This window comes from Rhinoderma darwinii, chromosome 10, assembly GCF_050947455.1.
Source record: "Rhinoderma darwinii isolate aRhiDar2 chromosome 10, aRhiDar2.hap1, whole genome shotgun sequence".
In the NCBI taxonomy this organism is placed as follows: domain Eukaryota; kingdom Metazoa; phylum Chordata; class Amphibia; order Anura; family Rhinodermatidae; genus Rhinoderma; species Rhinoderma darwinii.
Genome location: NC_134696.1, coordinates 8,171,106 through 8,190,056, shown reverse-complemented (window position 1 = coordinate 8,190,056; position 18,951 = coordinate 8,171,106). Strand labels below are relative to the sequence as shown.

Genomic DNA, 18,951 nt, shown 5'->3' with positions numbered 1-18,951 from the left:
ATCTGAGGAACTTTTCAGGTGCTTGTTGATAACTCACATCTAAAACTAATTCTTCATCCCAGATTAAAAAAATAAATAGAATAATTGCACTGAAAAGTTTTCAGAGCTTAGAGAATATAGAATTGGGAGAATGAACGCAGGATAAAGCCAATGTGTTTTTCTACACTATTTTAATGTATTAGGATCTTGATAGGTGGTTCTGCATTTTTTATTTTGTCATAGGTTTTCATTTTTCTGATTCCATGTGTTTTACTGCAAAAAGAATTGTAAAAACAAACCCATACTTGCAATGAGGACATTTTGTACAGAATCAATACATGGACACACATTACCCAGCATATATATTTTAGAAATTTCCATGCATTTTGACAGATAAGACTTGGCTACCCTTCCAGGAAAATGACTCTCTTTCCTATTAGGCCAAGATGGGAGAGCAGAGACATTTATGAAAACTTTGTTTAATGTACTGAAAAGCCATCGCAGAGAACATTCAGGGAATTGATTTTCTTGCCATTGATGAACTCCATTTTATTTTACCAGTATTAATTACTTTTTTTTTTAAAAGAAATTAATTTAAAAGTCATAAAACCTAACGAGAGAGCCAGATGTGTGTGCTAGGCAAGGATAGGGCCGACTGTTCTCTGTGAATCTGAACATTTCATTTTTATGCATACAGGAGAAACATCTTCGTTGCGAGATTATGCAGCCAACACTATGAGTGAATTTCTGGGGATGTTTGGATACGCTCAACCCAATGTGAGAGATGAGCTGGCAAAGAAGATTTGTTTTGAGAAGATCAATGCTGCTACCTCAGAGCCAAACTCTGCTGAAGACCCTCTCAGCAAAAGAGCCAGGTTCTCCAAATACGAGGAGTACATCAGAAAGCTGAAAGCTGGTGAGAACCTCTCCTGGCCTGCCCATGTTGTTGTAAAAGCTGAGGAACCCAACTCCAAACCTGTACAGAGCAAAGAGATCGCTTCAACTTTGCAGCCAACTCAGAAGCCCTTGACTAGCAGAGGACCAGGACACGAGGCAATCATTTTGCAAGAACCTAAAACTACTGTTTTGCCTCTGACAACCGCTGGCAGCTCGCAAATGCAAAGCCTTATGTCTCGATCTTCCAAATATGACATTTTTATTCAGAAGTTAAAAACTGGAGAGTCTCTGCGGCCACAAAATGGAAACACCTACAAAAAACCCTCCAAATATGACCTGGAGAATGTCAAGTATCTTCATCTTTTTAAGCCCGGTGAAGGCAACCAAGACATGGGCGGATCTATTGCTTTTAAAACAGGGAAAGTTGGGCGCCCTTCCAAGTATGATGTTCGCAATATCCAAAAACTCACTCCAATGAAAGCCGCAGCAGTTGTCCCAAGTATATCCCCTGCTCCTCTAACAAGCACTCCCACCACCCCTGCGCCCGCAGCTGAGCAACCAGTTACATTGACTTTCAACACTCCAGAATATCTAAAGTCAACCTTCTCCAAGACCGACTCCATCACTACAGGGACAGTCTCCACTGTTAAGTAAGTACCTGTCATGTGACTACTTTCCAGATGGGCTTATATTGCTCCTATAGATATCAACTTTGCTGACATTATTAATAGTTCAGAACGCAAGACGTCATTTGTAGGACAGGAGAGGCATAGAACATGGGACATAAGGCCTCCACATGGTGAAGAAAGGAGAAAGTGTCTTACAAATATTGAAAGTTACAGAATGTAAGAGGAGCAAATAAGGTTTTTATTAAAAAACAACAAATAAACAGTAATGTTTTTTTTAGTATTTATTTATTATGAAGCTTGTATGATGGGAATGGTGATTATTAGTTTTGACTATGGCTGGATAGAGTAAATAGGAACATTGCAGGCAGGTTAAATGTATGTGTGGGGGTGCCTGTCACAGCAAAGGGGATCCAGATTATGATTATATAGGGTTAAAGTAATTTGGGTGTGGATTACTAACATCCAGATCCGGGAGTGTGGCATGAGACGGAGCTGGATAGGGAGCTAAGTGGACTCTAACCAGCTCTGGCCTGTCTTTCTCACCAGGAATGGACTGCCCCCAGACAAGCCCCCAGAAGATGTAAATATTTACCAGAAATACATTTCCAGGTAGGAGTGGTTTGTATGGAGATGAGAATGATTCTGACTGTAGGACCATATGACATAAGCCCATGTGCAAGTTTTTGCCAACATCCAATCTAACACTGCTGAAGTCAGCAAAACCATCCCCAGAATATTCTGTCTATGTATGTGTGCATCATCTTCTGTGTATTATTATAAATTTAGTCCAAGTAGCTATTAAGCGTGATTGATCTCCTAGTCCTTTAAGATTATCTCACTATTGTCATGCACTTCACTTTACGTCGTCTCACTGGTAGCATGGTTTTCTTTGTAGATTTTCAGGCAGCCAACACTGTGGTCATATTCACTGTGCGTATCAGTACCGGGAGCACTACCACTGCCTGGACCCGGAGTGTAACTACCAGGTAATATCATCCTGCCATTGCCTCTGCCCTTTAGTTATACTGTAAAGTACATATTGTGGGCAGTAGTTGTACGTAAGAGTGATGGTTTCCTTTATTTTTGTGTTCCTTGCTCAGAGATTTACCAGTAAGCAAGATGTTATTCGTCATTACAATATGCACAAGAAACGAGACAACTCTCTGCAACACGGATTCATGCGTTTCAGTCCTTTAGATGACTGCAGCATCTACTATCATGGCTGCCATTTAAATGGCAAAAGCACACACTACCACTGTATGCAGGTAAGTCTTGTGGAAAGTGGGGCCAATAGACTGCCCAATACAGAAGACCTGCATTAAAGTGTTTCAACCTTCTAACATATAATGGGCCTTATTTATCAAAACTGTCTAACAGAAGACCTGGCCTCGTTACACGTAGTCACCAATCATAGCTTAGCTTTTATTTCTTTTAACTATTCTGGAAAAATAAAAGCTGCACTGTGATTGGTTGCTATGGGAATTTTTTTTTATAAATATGTCTTATTTGTGCTGCTGATGTATTCAGCTCACAGAGTATTGTATAGCCGGATACAATTGTATTCACCTCTCAAATGTGAGAAGTAGCCTCTGGATGTAAATAAGCAGAAATCATGAAACGGATGAGCACTTTAAGCACAAACGTATATTAGAAATCTGCAAAACTTTTCATTGCACTAGCAATACGGTTTATAACAGGGGTTTTAGCCGTGTGTGTGTTTTTTATGTTGTTTTTTTAATTAAAAAAAACAAATTAAACAAAAAAAAAATTCCATCCTGTGCTTTCGAACTAGGCCATTTAGCATTTAAAATTTTTACCTTCAGAGCATTGTTCTATTTTTTTCTTACTGCGGTCTATGTGCCTCTATCGTTGGTGAAAATGGTCAGCCCAAAATTAGATATGAAAAGATTTAACAAACAGCTGCATATGTAGAGTGGATTTCTTTAAAGTCTATAGAGCCAGCACCCAGCTTTATAATACAATATACAAATACACCCCACCCAGACCCATGATACGGCTCAGGTAACACCCTACTCCTTGATGCGGCATGCAGGTCGTATCTAGCCCAAATACACAGACAACACCCTCTTATATTCTGCACAAAGTTGACATCTCACTATTCCCCATTAGATTCTATGAGGAGGATATCATTTATATTTGATATCTGAAATCTGACTACTTAGGCATCTACAAGTACACTGAATACAAGCTGTTGTATTGTTATTACGTTATATCTTCAATTAGTGTTCAGCATGGACAAATCCGAGAAGCCTATAAATCTGCTGCTGGCATCCACCTTGTTGGGTTGTTTCCTATTGATAGGGATATTCACGGTTTATAAGTGCAATACTATAGGGTTATTATGGCTTTTTCCGCAAGTCAAGTAGTTTGCTTGCACCTCTGGTTGCTATACACTTTTCCATACTAAATTTAAAGGTGTGAAGCAACAAGATTTGTGTAGGACACACTTTGGTTATGTCCATAATTGGTGTGGATAAATTTCAGGTCCTTGTTTATACAAAGCCCACATTTTTCAAGCTTTAGAACCTAGTGCCACATTGCAAATTATTCCTCTGCAGCTTTTTGTTTAATTCTTTTTTTCTTTTCTGATCCCGTGGTGGGGTTCTGCTTTTTTTCAAGGTGTCAACAGCGAGTATGCTTTTGTACAGCAAACAGCTGGAGATTTTTTTTCGTTTTGGGTATTTGTCAGAGGGTTTTGTTATTGTCTGTTCTCATCAACCTGCTAGCAAGACAGGAGTGAATAGGGAAAGGCATGGGAGGTACTCCTTTTTTTTTTTTCCCCTTTCACTCGTGAGATGGTGCAGACCCTGGCACTTGGCTCTTGCTTTCCCCCCCTCCGCTGCCGCATTTACAGATTCCGCACTTTTTTTTTTACTCAATATGGCAAAGTTGCCCGGTTATCCTGAAGACAGATGCCAGAGGGAAGACAAGTTGAACATTCCATTAGTGACGTGATGACTTGGACTTACAGGACTCTAGTTCACTTTCAGCTGTGGTTTTGTAGACCCTCGCTAATAATATCTTGTCTTTTTCTGCTCTCTTTACTTGAAATAAAAAATTAAAAAAAAGTGTAGCAGCTTACAAGTTGTGGATTGAATACACAGGAAAACAATACACTTCTTGGCATCAAGTGTATGCTTCGTTATTTTGAGCAGTCTTCTCTTGTTTTTGTATTTGTAACATTGGCATTAAGGTGACTTGCTCTATTTCCCAGGTGGGATGTAACAAAGTGTACACAAGCACCTCAGATGTGATGACACATGAAAACTTCCATAAGAAGAACACTCAGCTGATTAATGATGGCTTTCAGCGCTTCCGAGCCACCGAAGACTGTGGTACAGTGGACTGCCAGTTCTATGGGCAGAAAACCACTCATTTTCATTGCAGGTAATAACGTCCATCATGTTGTTCACATTCGCTCACAGGATGTTTACGGGATTGGTAGTTGAGTCACATAATCAATATGAACCGTCCACATATGTGCATAGATCAATCATTGAACTTGAGACTTCTAGTGGTAATGGCATGACTACAGCTTTTCAATCAAAACCAAATGGGAAATCTACTAAGCAAAATGCGCCAGAATTCTGGCTCAATTTGCGCCACAGAAATGGCGTACGTGCCTTGTTGCAGAGTTATTGTGTGTATTAAGACACTTTTCGCACCTCACTTGACCGTTTTGAAAAGTGTCAAAAGAGGAGTGACTCACACTGCGCCAAACTATTGGTGTAAAGTAAGCCAACTAAGATGAGGCATAGGAAGAGTTTAACAAGATGCGCCAAATTTATCATACAACATGCGCCACTGTGATAAATTTGACGCATCTTCTGCCTGGTCCAGTTTTAAGCTAACACTTTGGGGCACATTTATTATTATGTTCTTAATCAGTATTTTACTAAGGTTGAAATTCCACATGGCGTTTTGATTGCATTTTTACTGCAGTTTTGTAGCGATTTTTATACAATTATTAATTGCTGTAAAACTGCCATGTGTTTTAACACAATTCTGTGTGGTTATTACAGGTGAAGCATATGGAAATCATGTGTTTCCCCTGTAATAGTAGAACGTCCGAAAACCGCATCACAAAAATTGTGGTGATCCGTGGTAAAACACACGCGTTTTTCACAACATTAAGCAGCAGATGAAAATTACTACAAAACGGCGATACAAATGCAATTAAAACATCTTGTGGAATTACAGCCTTACTCTTGTAAAAAAAAAAACAACAACCCTGACTCCAGAAACGAGAATACTTTCCATTTGTTTGCAGGCGTTCAGGATGCAGCTTTACTTTCAAGAACAAGTGTGACATAGAAAAGCACAAGAGCTACCATATTAAAGATGATGCATATGCAAAAGATGGATTCAAGAAGTTTTACAAATACGAGGAATGCAAATTTGAGGGATGTGTGTACAGCAAGGCTACCAACCACTTTCACTGTATACGCACTGGATGTGGCTTTACATTCACCTCCACCAGCCAGATGACCTCACATAAACGCAAACACGAGAGGCGACACATCCGTAGCTCAGGGGTGCTTGGGCTATCGTCTTCCCTCATGGGAGGAAAGGACAATGACCTGGAAGAGTCTAGCAATGATGATCTCATTGACTTCTCTGCTCTGAGTAGCAAGAACTCTAGTCTCAGTGCCTCCCCTACAAGCCAGCAGTCTTCCGTATCCCTAGTCCCAACTGTTTCTGAAGCACCTTCACCACAAACCCATAAATCCACCAGCACCATTCCACCAACAACAAAGATCTCCACTCTTCTACCCCAGACATTGCCCCCAAATATGCCCCTGGCTTTAGCCCTGTCTAGCTCCGCACTTCCTGCTGGAACTGGGCAATATTTCCCTATAATGAGTGGCCGTGGAAGCACCACGTTACCTCTGAGTGCAGGTATTATAATGCCTGTAGTTGCCCCAGATTCTTCTCCACAGTCCGCTTCTGGCGCCAGTGATCAAAACAGCACTTCACCAGCTGCTACATCCATTATGGAGAAGATTTCTGCTAGTAAGGGTCTAATCTCCCCAATGATGGCACGGTTGGCAGCAGCAGCACTCAAGCAGTCCCCCTCTCCTGAAGCAGGTGAGCGTCTATTTCAGGATTACCTCAGTTACTTTCCAAAGGGTATGTTCAAACTTGATGTTTTGGCGCTGTTTTTAACGCGGAAATCGCGCCGAAAATGCCTCCCATTGATTTCAATGGGAGGTGGAGGCGGTTTTTTCGAGCGAAAGGAAAAAAACTCTTGCGGAGAAAAAACATTATGCCCTTTCTTCAGGCTTTCCGTCACTGACCTCCCGTTGACTTTAATGGGAGGCAGAGAAAGCAGTTTTCATGGCAGTTTTTGCCCGCGGCGCTCAGTGGCTGAAAAATGCGGCAAAGAGTGTGCAGGCAGGACAAAATCTGCCTCAAAATTCCTGATGTAATTTTGAGGCAGATTTTTCCGCCTGCAAAAAACAGTGTGAACAGGGCATTGGGTACTGTCACATGTAGAAGCGTCCGCGTGCAGCCAAAACAATGCTCACTTGAGGTAGCCAATGGCCGCACCATTGGGCCATGTATTACCGGCAAAATTGTGCAGCGATTTGTCACCGCTTATAGAATACTAGTTAAGATAATGTGATTACATACTCTGAAAGAGTTACTACGATGCATTCTGCTATTGTTCTCTCAGGTTTGATTTCCACTGGGCCTCTTTATTGCCGTTTTAACAAGTTTCTTAATTTCTTTGAAAAATACATTTTAAAAACACATGTAATAGCGTCACGGCCGAAAACCGCATCATCAAATCGCGGTAAAACAAGTGTTTTATTTAAAGCAATTAGTGAAAACCAAGCCTCTAAGTATTTTAAGTATTCCACATTGATACATGGATTGTCATCACCAACCATCAGACAACTATATAGAATTACCTGCAGTCACTTTCCTACACCATCTTTACCCAGTTTTTAAATTCCATTTTGTAGCAGGCAATGGTCAAGCATCAGGTCGCCTTAGCATCAAAGCGGAAACTTCAGATGCAGAGGGAACAATACAAAACAGCTCTCAGGAGCACAGCCTAGACCTGAGTTTGAACAGGTGAGAATTGCTTCCCAGAAAACCAACATTTTTCATAGATCTTATGGACTAACAAATGCTGCAAACCGTGCAATTGTTTTATTATTATTATTTTTTAAATAATCTAGTTTTAATTAACACTGAAATAATTTATACACATTGTACGGAAAGTTTTAAAAGGTAAATCGATTAAAACCCTTGTGTTTCTCTTATATAGTACTGTGCCCAACGGTCAAGACACTGTATGTGATCCGCTGCTCTATCCCTCTCTTGTGAGTAAGGTAATGATGGTATTTAATATCAGTTTTCAATAACTGGTGCCAATTCTGTTGCTTCATGTACAGCCTTGCACAGAATTTAGTTTTTTTTTATAGATTTGGCTCACAGTTTGACATATTTCCTTTTGGCAGATCCAACACTTTAATGCAGGGAGCTCACTAAGTCTGAAAGCAGATGCGGAGAGCAGTGACTCTGGAGCTGGGGAGTCAACGCATTATCTGGGCAAGGTAATGAAGGCCCTTGATCGTGAAAAGAATGCAGAGCTCTGGAAGACATACCTGCGCAGGTAACATGCAGAAATCGTGCAAAAGGGCAAGCTGTAAAAAATTGTGAAAGCGGTCTAGTTTATTGTTAACATTCCACATGTATCATCAGATTTGATCCGGCTGACGTGTGTGACCATCAGTGTGATTTCCTGCATAAACTGCATTTTCACTGTATCGTGGAGGAATGTGGAGCTCTTTTCAGCACTCAGGATGGGGCCATAAAACATGCAAAGTAAGTGGCTAAACTAGAGCAATGTATCTACATTTTCTCTATAGAATGATTTTTGTGATACCTTGTCTGTACCATTCAAATCTCCACATTTATAAATATATTTGTCTTAATTGCAGCTTTCATTTTCGGACTGATGTAGGAACAAAAGGCAGCTCAGAAATCCCTTTTACAGGAGACTCCAAAGTCTCTCCGATGTCCACATCACCTCCTATGCCCACAACTCTGACACCTGGATGTGAGGTTCCTGCTCTCTGCTCCGCTGCTGTCCCATCCACACCAACTCTACTAGCATGGAAACAGCTGGCGGCATCTATACCACAAATACCCCAAATACCAGCATCGGTTCCCAGTTTAGCCTCATCTCCCATGGCAACAACTTCTCTTGAAAACGCTAAACCTCAAGTAAAGCCGGGATTCCTGCAGTTCCATGAGAAGTGAGTTCAATAGTAACAGTAGATTTTAAACTAAATTAATCTGACGTATCACATGATCATTGTTGGGGGTTCACTGTAAACCCTTTGGCACCACTTGTGGATTTCAGTCACAGAAACCGGTCAATGTTCTACACAAAGCGTCAATGCTTTCTATAACTATTTGCTTAAATAGTTGTGATGGAAATTTCCAGTGACCGATCTCTCTGTTCATATATTGTACACAGGTGAACAAACTCAACATAAAACCTCGGGATAAAATATATATTAATATACTCGTAAATAGTTTTAGCTGGAATCCAATTTCAATGCTTATAATAATTGCATTTTTCTCTTTTTATCGGTTTTGCAGTGATCCCTGCCTGGCAACCGACTGCAAATATGCAAACAAATTTCATTTTCATTGTTTGTTTGGAAACTGCAAATATGTTTGTAAAACATCAGGGAAAGCAGAGTCCCACTGCCTTGACCACATCAACCCCAACAATAGTCTAGTGAATGTGCGAGACCAGTTTGCATACTACTCGCTGCAGTGTCTGTGCCCTAAACAGGTGAGTATATAAACAGTAGGCGTTAAATCCTAGCACATGAGCAAAGACATTGGCGGGAATTTATCAACAGCGTTACTACACTTCTGTGGCCTTAAAACGTCCCAGCTTTTGGCGAACATCCTCTTTGCTGTAAAATTTGCGACTTTCACTTCTCTCGCCACTTTTCAACAGTGGTGAGAAGTGGGTGGGGCTTAGTGGGAGGGGCCACCCGCAAACATCTAGATTTACCATTCTATAATGCCAGAAATTATCTTAAATTATGCTGCAAATCTACACATGACCGTAGCAGGCGTAGATTTGCATTTTTGGCCCATGGACAACCAAAGGTTCGACACATTAATTAAGCGGCATTCGCCTATTAAAAAAAATTGCCACATTTCATGCTGACATTCTTTAGTTTGACTGGTATATGAAACGCAAGTCTTGGTAAATTCCCCCATTGTGTTTCCATGTATTTTGTAATAAATTTAGCCTGTCTAATAAATCACTTTTTCTCTACTGTTTTTCAATATCTTTAGCACTGCGAGTTCAGGATGCGTGGACACTACCACTGTTTAAGGCCCAGCTGTTACTTCGTCACCAATATAACCACTAAGCTTCCATGGCATGTGAAAAAACATGAGAAGGCAGAACGAAGAGCAGCAAATGGCTTCAAATACTTCACTAAAAGAGAAGAATGTGGCAGAATGGGTATGTATAAACTAGGAAACATTCATTGTGATTTTAATGGCTTCTATAAACCGTTACAACAGCAGGTTGACTTTATTGGGGGGAAAGAAAAAGGCTTATAGGCCTAAAAGTCGATGCTTAAAGACTATTTAAAACTTTTGTAGCCTTTATTTTTTTAATAGTATGTGTTTTGTGTTTATATACATTTGTCCTGTTGACCTTTATTAAAAATTTTATTTCGTCTTTGCGCTGCAGCTTCTGTGTATCCACTGTACATAGAAACTGCTTGATGGCGCTGTAAGGCCCCATTCACATCACGTTAAGGTACTACGTTTATCTTGTACGTAATGAAAGATCCCGACGTACAAGATAAACGTGTCCATAGGGCTCCATTATCCCGGCGGAGACCCAAAAAGCGTGTCCTTTTGTCCTCCGTCGAGCTGGTATACTTCGTATAACTTTTTTTTGAAGGATGGAGTAGCGTAGTAGACTACTATATTCCATCCTGAGAGGTCCTGCAGAAAAAAACGTATACCACACTGTATACGTTTTTTAACATGGGAGCCTATGAGTGACGGTTGCCACTGTATGGTATCTGCCACAGGTATACGTTAAACTTATAACTCGGGGCGCTCCTAACATCACTGTCCATATAGGGATAGTGAAGTCAGGAGCTTCCACAGTGTTGGAGTCCCTGGGCAGAGCACGATTAGATGGCTCTGTCCCGGGACTCCGGCCCCCTGAAAACTCCTGAAGTCGCTGTCCATATATGGACAGTGACATCAGGAGGAGTGCTGGAGCCCCCGAGCAAGGCATCAGCTGATGCTCTGCTCGCTGAATCCAGTGAAAGGGAAGTCCTGAAGTCGCTGTCCATAAATGCAGTGACTTTAGTCGATTTGCCAGGGCCGGACACCGAGGCAATTTATCCCACTGTATTCCATACAGTGGAATACGTTTGGGCCTTTTGTCGGAGGTATACGTCGGGGGTCTTCCCAACGTATACCTCCGACGGAAGCCCCTAACGTGATGTGAATAGGGCCTAAGCCGAATCCATCAGACCGCTTGACTGACCGCTCGTCTAACAGCGGCTCCTGGGTGCCCTGAACACTGACCATAACCCTAATACTGATCAAATGTAATTTAGAGGCACCCAGGAGCTGCTGTCAGCCAAGCCGACTAACGGATTCGGCTTACAGTGCCATTAAGCAGTTCCTATGTATAGTGGATACACAGAAGCTGCAGCGCAAAACGAAATAACATTATGAATAAATGTCAATTTGAAAAGTGTATTTAAACACAAGATACATACATTTAATTTAAAAAAAAAACACTACAAAAGATTTACACAGCCTTTAACGCTAATTGTTATAAAATAAACTACAAATGTGATCATTTTCAGAAAATTTAGGTATCTGAATGAACTAATGACCACCCAACTACACACTGCCATAAACTCTGCAGCATCTGTAGACGTGAAGGGTGGTTGGCAGGAGAAATTCTGCATCTGCTAGCTCAGTTTTTTCATATTGCTTTTCTTCAGAAAGAGTATATGCTAAATGCATTAAATAGTGTAACTCTTAAGAACGGCATTTTGGTCGGTCATTAGAATGCTTAGATAGAGCTCCATAATTATTGCAACAGTCCTTTGACAACAAAACGAATTGTTTAAAAATAATAGAAAAAGAACGGTGAAATATTAGTCACCATGTCACGTCTTTTGTGTCCCTCGTTTTTCTTGGTTTTCTTGCATAACTAAAACCTTTGCAAACAAACAAAACAGAAAACCTCACCCTGTTAACTCATTAAGTATTTATGTCCCAAGTTAATAGTGGCTTGCAGTAACCACGGTGATCAGTATCAACATACACGAGCCAGTCCCGTGTCCTCTTACAGATGTCAGGAAACGGTTCTTGCTCATATTTGCTCACCTTTTGGAGTTACAGGTGCCGGGCCAGCTTACAAAGTCAGGCAGTGCTGTCATGGTGACTGCAAGTCCTCACCTGCCAAACCCTCCACCTGTTTGTTCTGGTTGCTAGAGTAGCAACGGTCAGAAAATTAGAATAGAGAACATTTTATCATTCTGAATCTCTGAAATGCTGGGCGGGCAGAGTAGATTACAAAAGAGCAGCCAAATACAAAGATTTTTCAAATTTGACTTTGTGTTGTTTTAGTCTAATCAGGTTAAGTATTTAATATTTCTTCCCTCTTTCCTGGCAGGATGTAAGTACAATCAGGTAAATAGCCACTTCCACTGCATTCGAGACGGCTGTCAGTTTTCATTCCTCCTTAAACACCAAATGACATCACACTCCCGCAAGCACATGAGGAGAATGCTGGGAAAGAATTTTGACCGGGTACCTGGCCAGGTGAATCAGAGAAATATATTTACTTTATTTAGACTGCTACGCATAAAACTATTGCTCCAGCCTACATTAACGCAGTACCTAAAACCACACATTTAACAAGAAGCTGTTTTTTAGGTGGTATCACATTCAATGGGAGGCAGCACAGCCCACAGTCCTTCCTCTACAGAAAATCCTTCATCATACCAGGCCACACCCCATACCATGATGGACACGGAAACTGATGAGTGCATGGACTACACTGGTTTTGGCAGCCCTGGTGGATTGTCCTCTGAGTCCTCCAACCTTGATCGCAGCTGCTCCAGTACTCCAGTGGGCAATGAAAGTACGGATGCAGGTAAAAAAAAACTACAAAATGTAATTGTCATATTTCATCTACTTTGGTTAGATAACGTGTAGAGCTTCTCCAAACTAACCAGGAAATGTATTGTAACAATTACCATGACATGAACGAAACATTTCCAGTCTGTTTACATAAACAAAAGTTGTGGCACCCTCCATATCAAGTTTCTTTCATTTTGTGATACTGGATATCCCTCCTCTGTTTAGTGTTTTTTTTTATCTCACCATTTTCTATCTTCAGCTTCTTATTTGGTTCTGTTTCTTTTTTCCTTTCTCTGTTCTGTTTTCCTGCTTCTTCACAATCTCCAGGCTGCCTGGTCCCTTCTGCTTCTGACGACGCTCTCACCCACAATGCACCTCTAGCAGCGGCTATGCCTCATGCTCCTTCCTTTCCTCCTGCCTTGGTTAGGCCTCCCCTCTCTTCCCTACCGTTCCTGCTCTCTCCATCCTGTCTCTCATACTCCTTGATCACTGCCAGCCTTGGGGTGAGCAGGGGCATTGTGGTGCCAACAAGCAACGCTCCAACTTTTACACCAGTTATAACTACTCCAGCTCCAGTCAAAAGTGATGTCCCACTAGTACAGGATGCAGCAGGTACCTTTCAACTTTCACCTTCTTCCAAAATGAAAATTCAAATAAATATGCCGGAGTCTTAATCTAACAGATGGTTACATCATTTCACTAGAAAACAGAATCTATTTCACCATTAGAAGATTTCAACATGTCCATTAGCCAATTTGAGGTCTATAATTATTACGGTTTTATCACTTTTTATTTCATTTTTTGTGGGAGATGAGGTGACCAAAAAAAATAGAGATTCTGGCGTTTACAATTTTTATTTTACGGCGTTCACCGTGCAAGTTAAATAATGTTATATTGTAATAGTTCAGACTTTTACGGACGCGGCGATACCAATTATGTTTATTTTTTTACTATGCTCTAGGGAGAAAATGGTGGGAAAAGGGGGGTTTTTTGAATTTGCTATATTTATTTTTTTACACAAAAAAAACCCCGTCGTTTAACTAATTTTTACTTTTTTTATTACTCCCCCTAGGGGTCTTCAACCAGCGATCGTTAGATCGCTTGCACGATATACTGCAATACTAATGTATTGCAGTATATCGTGATTTTGACAGGCAACTATTAAGCCCTGCCGGAGGCAAGGCTTAATAGGTGTACAAAGATGGCAGAACTGGGGGCCTTCATTAGGCCCCCAGGCAGCCATAGCATCCATCGCCCCACCGTGATTGAGTTGCGGGGGGCGCAATGAGCTGTTAGAGGGGGTTGCCCCACCTCTTTCTAACGATTTAAATGCTGCGGTCGGTATTGATCGCAGCATTTAACGAGTTAAACGAGCGGGATCGCGCTTGAGCGCGATGCCGCTCGTTACTCTGAAGTGTCGGCTGCAACAAACAGCCAACACCCGCATCGTATGGAGCGGGTTCACTCAAGTTGTTGTCGTTTTTTTTAATAAAAATGTGTTTGGTCACACACACACACTATCTTATGCTGAGACCTGAATCAGTCAGGTCAGCAGTACTGAAGGGATAAGTGAAAGCCGATCCTGTGTGATCCACCTGTTATTGATCAGATCTAAGCTATGAATTTAGATGTGATCGGTAACAGCTCGATCCTGCGTGTCAGAGACACGCAGGATCTGCTGACGCTTAACCCATCAGTCCCTGCGTGTCAGAGACACGCAGGATCTGCTGACGCTTAACCCATCAGTCCTGCGGACCTGACAGATGCAGGTTTCAGTGCTAGATACAGGATACAAAGCAGCTGTATCTCAAATAAAAATTATTTTTAATAAAATTTAATTATAAAGTTGCATCAAAGCTGTACATAGTCTTTTACTTTTTATACGTAATATTATAATACATATTGCTATAATTTCCTAACTTCAATATAAAAGACTGATGTCAAATTATAGGAAGTGTTTGGTTGCAGTTATTAAGTAATTGAGTATGAGGTGATGCAGTTTCTGCTTCATATAACAACTTAGTTTCTGAAATAATCATCCCAAGTAAAACTAAAATGTACAATATAAAATATAAAACGTGCAGTTATACCGTTTTAGTACAAATGCTGCCCCTGTATAGACAGTCTAACATGGTGGATATTTCTTCTTTGCAGGAAACACCATTACCATGCCAACAGCTTCTGGAGCCAAAAAAAGATTTTGGATCATCGAGGATATGTCACCTTTTGGCAAACGGCGGAAGACCGCTTCTTCACGTAAAATGCTGGATGAAGGGATGATGTTAGAAGGATTCAGACGTTATGACCTGTATGAAGATTGTAAGGATATAGCTTGCCAGTTTTCTCTGAAGGTGACTCACTACCACTGTACCAGAGAAAACTGTGGCTACAAGTTCTGTGGGCGAACCCACATGTATAAGCATGCACAGCACCATGACAGAGTGGACAACCTCGTTCTTGATGACTTTAAGCGTTTCAAATCCTCCCTTAGCTGCAACTTTCCTGACTGCCAGTTCTCTGGCAATAGCACACATTTTCACTGCTTGCGTTGTGGCTTCCGCTGCACTGACAGCACGAAGGTGACCGCTCACCGTAAGCACCATGGAAAGCAGGATGTTATCAGTGCTGCAGGATTCTGTCAGTTTAGTTCCAGTGTTGACTGCGAGGTGCCCGAATGCAAGTACAAGCTGAAGTGCTCACACTTTCATTGCACTTATCCCAGCTGCAAGCACACTGTAGTGGGAATGTCCCAAATGGACTCACATAAGCGTAAGCATGAAAAACAGGAAAGAGGGGAACTACCTTCAATTTCTCCTGGGCGAGAGGGGTCCACTCAGTGTGGTGCTGACTACGACCTCCAAAATCCACCAGTAAACTTGGACAGCTCTTTGAATTTGAGTACAGACACTCACAACTCCCTTCTGTTCCTGCAAAATGCTGTAGGAGTCGGCCTGAATGACTCCCTGGACCTTAGCAAGAAACCACAGGATGGGGCTGAAAATGTCCTTAGGGAAAACAATCAAATGGCCAATTGTGGGGATGCTGATGACGACATGTCTCAGGATGAGGAAGACGATGATGATGATGATGAAGAGGAGGATGATGATGAGGAGGAAGATGATGAGGAGGATATGAACACAGATTCTGAGGATTCCTTGCTTGATAATGAATGTTTATCAAGGAAAGACAACAAAGAAAGTGCTGGGGATTCCACAAACCACTGTGATACCTCCAAAACTCAACTGAACCTCCAAACATCCTCCTAACTACACTTAGAACTGAATGTTTTATAAGTATCCCCTTTGAGGGCCTTATTCTACTGTCTTCACCCATAACCCCCCTCCCTCCAAAAAAAGAAACGAAAGAGACTCAAAGATCAAGTGAAGGAATAGGAAACTAACAAAAGCAGCTTCTGCAACATTGAACTCAACCAAGTCATCAGTTACATAGGACTCAAGGGGGCATTTCTGCTATTCTGGCCTCCTCCGTTACAATCCATTCAAACTGGTGCTTGAGAGCAGTAGGACAAAGGACATCAATTTGACTCCTTGTGATATGAAGTCCTTGTATTAGCCCCTTCTTGGGAGGGGGGGGGGGTGACAAGAAAAGGAAATACTTTTACTCCTCTTATCATAAAATAGGGAAAGCTCCTATATGGTTATGGCAAGGGAGGAGGTCAGATGGGCTGGGTTGGTGGGTATTTATTGACTAGCATTATCGGGCACCCTGTGATGAGGCCCTCTCCTGTTCTTCCAGTTTCTCTCTGGGCTGTTCCCGGGAAGCTATTGTTTTATTTTATAAATATTTATATAGAAAACTTTCCTCTGCACCAATTGCTCTGGTATATTTATTTATTTTGGCATTGTTTTGGTATAATGAAAATGGAACTTTTCTTATAAGAGCAGCCAGGTGATCCTCACATCCGTGGAGGAAGCCTTCTGCCCTATAGGACACGCTGTTACTGCTTGTGACAAGATTGGAAATATTAGTGTGGAGTAAATGCGTTGAAAGAGGTAGGATTCCTGTAGCACATTCTGGAGAAAGCTCCATATCGCTGCTCAGGGGCCAGCAAGGGCCACAACTCTAAAAACAGTTACACTGTTTAGCTCAGCTGTAGTACCCTCTGACAGTAAGTCCGGTGACCTCATAATATATAACTTATCCGAGAGGTCATATTGAGGGTTAAGAGATTACACCACAGACCAAGCACAGGATGTCCTCTCTTTCTCAGGTAGGAAACTATTCAGTAAAGAAACTCATTCATAAGGGCAAGTGCAGATGGATTGTTTTAAATTAAAAAAAAAAAAAAATTCTTTGCACTTAAAAATCATTCTGCTTCCCTCTCCTTAGGTATCTGTCACTAGATGAGTTGTTTAGGCCCTTTATTCTAATTCAACAGTCATCTGCCAAAGCATGCAGTGCTGAAGTGTTGAATCGATGAGGAGGATCTCTGATCAAAATGTTGTGTTTATGAATCAGCCGTCAGAGAGATGCATTTATACATATATTGAAAACACTACAGGCCTTTTCTCTCTAAGAGACACAGGTGATACAGGCCCTAACCACCTCACTGACTCCTTGTACTCACCCTTAACAAAGCAGCCAGTGAAAAGATTAGGTGGGGAAAGCCTCATGTTTGCAAAAAGCGGTGTTGGAGCAACATATTCATTCTGATTTAAAAAAATAAATAAATAAATGAAAAAGTTGTACAGTATTTTTTTCTGTAAAGTTATATATAGAACAAAAAAAAAAGATTAAAAAAAATAAAGTATGCTTGCAAATGGTGGCTGTTGGAGCTTCTGAGCCTCGGCAGATGCAGACATCAGCCCCCAGACCCTGCTCTAATGCCTCATATTTTTTGGTTTTTAGCTTCTGATTTCTTGAAGTCTAAGTTTGACTTCACTTTAGCACTGAAAAGCGTGATTCCGACTTTTAACTTGAATTTTATAGAAAACAAAATAACAATGTTCGGATAATATGGAGGATTGTAATCTTCAGATCGTTAATATAAGTTTGTAGTTATATATTTAATTTTGTGGGTTTCTCCCTCAATCAGTTACGTGTGCTTCCCAACTCCCCCATTTAGTTTTTTATTAATATTATTATTATTATAATTATCTGTGAGATGAGTATGGGAAATAAATGCCTCTGAAATCTTTCTGCAGCTGAGCTGACCACCACTGTATTGTTAAAAACAACAGCGTCTCAAAAGTCAAGGTTAATAGTATGAGGACAAAATAGTTCTACTCTATAACACCACAGTAGTCTCCGAGATCCTCTCTTTTCTGATACACTATTTTGTTTTTTCCCCTATATCTAAAACTCAAATATTTCCTCTTTTGCATGTAAGCATTAGTTGGACCTACAAAGCATCAGGGATAGTTAAGAGACGACATTCTGTCAAAACAACAACTCTTAAGGACACTATAATCTCTCTGACCATATACTTTACAATACCCTTAAAAAAAAAAACCTAACAAAATAATTATACTCCATGTAGCAAAAAAGGGGAATAAAATCAACAAAAAATATTAATTGAAGAAACGATCAGGTTGGAGGTTTTCCTAAACCTGATATTGCACAGTAGGACGTAAGCCATCTCCAACTCATCTGCAAAATATAATGTGTTCTTTTTTTTTCTGTGGAAGCAAAACTATGGTCACCCTGGCTATTGACTGTTTACTATCTATATCTGGATACTTTATGTGTATATTGATATAGGTATAAGCATGTGTACATTTGTATATAATGGGGTATGTGATAGATATATATGAGATGTATATATGTATTACATACAGATATATACTTTTAACATTATTATTAAAAAGCCAGGTAAGAATGAGTTCTTCTAAATACTTGAATTGGACTTTCCCGCATTGATAAGAACTGAATATTTTTCCACTTGAATTTAGTGCTGTTAGAAATTTAATATATGTGTTTATTTATTTGATTTTTTTTTAATTTTATTTTTTTGTTGCATGACTGATGCAAGGTTTGACATTTTCACTCAATAAAAACTGGAAAAAAAAATACATACTGTGTGTCTGTTATCTTTCTGCAGTTATGGGGCAATGGCTAAATGACACTTTTTGCAATTATTTACAAATAGCCTGGAGAGATCTCCAAGGGTCAGCCAGCACAGGTAGGTTACCTATATGTCGAATTTACTTTGCAGAGACCCAGCAATTACACACGGTCTTTGAATGGATAGAAGATCATATCTGTCTAATAATATACAGTATGTAGTTAT

General features: G+C 40.6%; 1 protein-coding gene across 4 annotated transcripts in view; it reads left to right on the top strand.

Moving 5' to 3' along the window:
• The window catches only part of CASZ1 (castor zinc finger 1), a 200,750-nt gene extending 182,124 nt beyond the window's left edge, over positions 1-18,626 (top strand). For 3 of the 4 annotated variants that reach the window (XM_075839342.1, XM_075839343.1, XM_075839341.1), the window contains 17 exons: positions 677-1,526; positions 2,052-2,114; positions 2,401-2,491; positions 2,606-2,770; positions 4,741-4,913; positions 5,797-6,614; positions 7,496-7,607; positions 7,804-7,867; positions 7,997-8,151; positions 8,241-8,363; positions 8,480-8,797; positions 9,147-9,345; positions 9,864-10,035; positions 12,232-12,380; positions 12,495-12,714; positions 13,029-13,313; positions 14,856-18,626. In XM_075839342.1, coding sequence (XP_075695457.1) covers positions 677-1,526; positions 2,052-2,114; positions 2,401-2,491; positions 2,606-2,770; positions 4,741-4,913; positions 5,797-6,614; positions 7,496-7,607; positions 7,804-7,867; positions 7,997-8,151; positions 8,241-8,363; positions 8,480-8,797; positions 9,147-9,345; positions 9,864-10,035; positions 12,232-12,380; positions 12,495-12,714; positions 13,029-13,313; positions 14,856-15,967 — 5,069 coding nt within the window. In that variant the 3' untranslated portion in view covers positions 15,968-18,626. The remainder of the gene's footprint in view (positions 1-676; positions 1,527-2,051; positions 2,115-2,400; positions 2,492-2,605; positions 2,771-4,740; positions 4,914-5,796; positions 6,615-7,495; positions 7,608-7,803; positions 7,868-7,996; positions 8,152-8,240; positions 8,364-8,479; positions 8,798-9,146; positions 9,346-9,863; positions 10,036-12,231; positions 12,381-12,494; positions 12,715-13,028; positions 13,314-14,855) is intronic. The other variant, XM_075839344.1, reaches the window with a different exon arrangement.
• Positions 18,627-18,951: the final 325 nt, after the last annotated feature.